The following is a 3,844-nucleotide window of genomic DNA, read 5'->3' on the forward strand; positions in this document are numbered from 1 at the left end:
GGGAGGGGACAAGACAATCTTGGGTAATCATTATACATTTTTGTTATATAAATTTCCATAAACTTATCTTATCTGATATTGTCTAAATTTATTACTAATCATTATCTAAACTCATGAACCCTTATTTGTATTCATTTTATAGAGAAAAATGGATCTAAAACGAACAGAACAAGGATCATTACTTTAATTTATGATCTAGGCTTCAATGATAAATAAGGAGTGACAATCACATTGTGTTAAACCCCTACTTCGAAACTTTATTCACCAAATAGTAAGGGTCATTCTCTTATGACCAAAGAAACCCTTGTTAATAAATGTACACTCAACAATATGCAACTAGATAATCAATTTCAATTCTCCTATAGCATAAACTATGAGCAAAATAAATGTGCCACTTCCTCAGCTTATCCTTGTATCTTGCTAATGACACATGATAGCTGATTTAATTGAATTAGTTTTTTAAATAATATAGATGATAACTTTGACAATATACTATATATAAATCTAATTTACATAACTACTCTTCATTAATCGTTGTATCAACATTGATCACTTCTGTTTATAATTGCTATTATTAACTCTTAGACACTTTGTCTAGTTTCTTTTTGTTATTATATTTAAGATTTATTAAGCATAAGTTTACTAATACTAATTTATAAAACTATAGAGTATTTGAATATTGATAAAATCTTCTAGATCATCAGCATTAAGTAGTAAGTACTATATTAAAATCATCAATCTATATATATTAATAAGTTATTAGCAACCTACTAATTTTAAAGAAGGGAGTACGTGACAATAATATATATGATTTAAAATAAACAAGACATCCTATAAAAAAAATGACAAACTTAATGTATGAATTTTATATTATTAATGCATCATTGTTTCATGTATTAATTAAATTAAAGATCAATAGAAGACACAAGTTAAGAAAGGAAGTTTCTCATAACACATGCATTACGACAATAACAAAACAACAGCAAAGAAGAAGCACATACTAGGAAGTAACTCTCTCCATGTTGTAAGCTTTGAAGAGAAATTGCATACTCATTGAATGGAACAGGCACACCAGAAGAATGCACCAATATCACTTCTTCTCCAAACATTGCTTTCATGTCTAACGCCCCGTCCGGTACTTGTGTTGCTACTCCATTTAGAAACACTGTTATAATCCCTACAATTATGAAATTATCAACGTCATTTGCAATTGAACTAACAAGTAGGCGATTAATTGATATAAAGAAAAATCAGCACACAAATTGCGTACAAAGAAAAATAAACACACAAATTGCTTAGCTTGCCCTAATTCTTTGTTCTTTGAACATGAACAATAATGTAATATGTATATTAAAGGTAAGATATATATGATTTCAATTATTCATCACTATAAGATTTGTAATTGAGTGCAATTAACATGGAGAAATAGAATTTAGAAATTTGCATGATTTATTTTTTTAATGAATGTCAGTTGCAACAGTTTAGGTTAAGTTAAAATATGTGTGCATGTGGTAGAAGAGTTTGAAATAAATAACTAAAATTTAGCTACAACTGAAAACTATGTAAGTTTTAAACACAAGATATTCTCATAATTTTGTTTTCCCAATCTTTTTTTTATTACCTTGTGACTCCCACTTCAGTATTTTTTTTTTTTTTTTTTTTTTTTTTTTTTTTTTTTTTTTTTTTTTTTACGAACACTTCATTATGTTAATTGCATATATATAAGCCTAATTAATCATACAGTATATTGACAATCAGTTCAGTCTTAATTTGAGGGTTTACTGAGTACGTTTTTTTTTTCTTCATTTTTATACAAGATTCATTAAACCTACTACTATTACTGCCAAATGATACCTGAGTAACAATTTAAAGCTTGATTTTAGGGCTTCAATAATCAGCTAAAAAAAAAAAAAAACAAAATGTATCAAAAAAAAAAAAAAAAAAAAAAAAAAGGAACAAAAGTGAGATGAAATTTAAAGTGAAAGTTAGATTAAATACAAATTATATATACCTGGTACCTAAACAATCAATTTTCATAGTGTTAATTATTATATTGTAGTATGTAACCTTAAAAGGCCAAATGAATAAGTTAAAGAATTAAGGAATAAATTAAATTAAAGTAACATACCTGATTGAAACTCTAGATTCGGAGAAGAAGAAGGGCAGTCCAAATGATGATTAGAATTAATTAATCCCATTTGCCCAGAATAGTTACCAAAAATATCATCAACAACACCACCACAATCACCAAAATTGGTAGAAGATGTACTAGTATTTGATGGTGAAAAACATGTAACACTCGAAGAAGCCGGTGTTGTGCATGTACTAATAATACTATTCTGGTGGTGGTGATGATGATTGTGATGCCCGAAATCGTACAAGCTACTAGAACTACCACCACCTAGCAAACCCGGGTTCATAGAAACCGGAGGCGGTGGTGGTGTCTGACCTCCAACGGGGGTGACAGAGGCGGCGAGTGAGGCTTGAAGTTGGCGTTGGCGGCGGCGTGAACGAGAGCGGCGGTTTTGAAACCAATAAAAAACATTAGCATCACCTACTGCACCAAACTTTTCCAGAAGCTTCCGAATTCGGACGGTTTCTTCCTTGGGAGGGTTTACCATACCGCTATTAAAAATGGATTCCAAAATTAGTATTTGTTCCGGCTTCGGCGTCCATCTTGACCTTACAGGCTCACCACTAGTGGTGTTGTTTCTCTCAGTTTTACTGCTAGTAGTAGCAGTAGATGTAGTAGTATTAGAACTAATAGTACTGATACTGCTGTTTTCACTAGAAGTTGTAGTAGTATGATTGTTGGATTGTTTGATAGCTTGATCTTCCATGACAAATTGTATGGAAATTATAATTTGAGAGGTTGAGAATTGGGGGAAGAATTGTATAAACTATGGAATGAGAATGCACATGATAGTGCACAGTACCCTAGCTTGAGTTAACTACGGTTTTAAAAGGAATAATGGTGCCCATATGTCCTTATTCAATATATACTAGTATTGTAGTTTTTATTCACCGTTCACAATGCCATGTTCCCTAACTTTATTTTACAAAATTGCCCCTTCTTTCTTCATCATCTACCTTCATCTATCATTTTGTTACTTAAGACCCTAATAGTAGAGTTGTCAATTCAGGTATTCAAGTCGGGTTCGGGTCGGGTCAAATCAGGTCTCGGGTCAAATCAGGATCAGGTTGTGTAGGGTCAATCTAGCCTCAGATCAGGTTCAAGTTACGGTCGGATCAATTTCGGTTCAGGTTATTCCGGGTCGTTCATTCTTTCGGGTGTAGGTCGGGTCCGATTCGAGTCAAATTCATATCGAGTTCAATTTCGGGTTCGGGTTGTATTGAGTTGGGTTTGGTCGGGTTAATAGATAGTACATTCGGGTTCGGGTTAAGGTTGGGTCAAATAATTGTTTGGTCGGATAATCTTAAAGTTGGATCATTCTTGGTTTTGGTTCAAGTTCAATTCGAATAAATTCGATGTCATCAAGTTAATTTATTTAGTTACGCTCTGCATAATTTGTTCAAGCATTATCAAGATTTTATTACACCTATCTACGAAGTAATAAAGAACAAAAGGTATATAAAATTTTATTAATATGTCCATAACTCGCTTCAATAACAGGTTATGCTGGGTTATAAACGTTTCCAAGTTCTAATAGGGCCGAGTACTAATTCGGCTCCGGCCGGATTGTTATCGAGTCGGATTAAATCGATTGACGATTACTATCGGGTCGGGTGCGGGTTCAAATTCAGGTCATAAAGTATTGGATCAAATCAGTTGTCGGTTAACATCAAGTTGGTTCAGGTCGGGTTACGGATCACTAGTTTCACC

The 3,844-nt window shown here is 32.6% G+C and overlaps 1 protein-coding gene across 1 annotated transcript; it reads right to left on the minus strand.

Annotated features, from left to right (window-relative positions):
• Positions 1-929: 929 nt before the first annotated feature.
• On the minus strand, positions 930-2,840 carry LOC110705903 (WUSCHEL-related homeobox 11-like). Its single transcript, XM_021883820.1, has 2 exons — positions 2,129-2,840; positions 930-1,177 (listed from the first exon to the last, which is right to left on the minus strand). Exons 1-2 carry the CDS (start codon positions 2,838-2,840, stop codon positions 930-932), a joined length of 960 nt encoding a protein of 319 aa, XP_021739512.1.
• Between the last annotated feature and the right edge of the window lie 1,004 nt (positions 2,841-3,844).

This window comes from Chenopodium quinoa, unplaced genomic scaffold, assembly GCF_001683475.1.
Source record: "Chenopodium quinoa cultivar QQ74 unplaced genomic scaffold, ASM168347v1, whole genome shotgun sequence".
NCBI classification, from domain to species: domain Eukaryota; kingdom Viridiplantae; phylum Streptophyta; class Magnoliopsida; order Caryophyllales; family Amaranthaceae; genus Chenopodium; species Chenopodium quinoa.

Excerpts from the sequence above, each read along its gene's own strand:
- LOC110705903 (XM_021883820.1), bottom strand. The coding sequence starts at position 2,840 with ATGGAAGATCAAGCTATCAAACAATCCAACAATCATACTACTACAACT. Across the intron at positions 1,178-2,128 it reads GAATCTAGAGTTTCAATCAG|GGATTATAACAGTGTTTCTA; the intron begins GTATGTTACTTT and ends TCATAATTGTAG.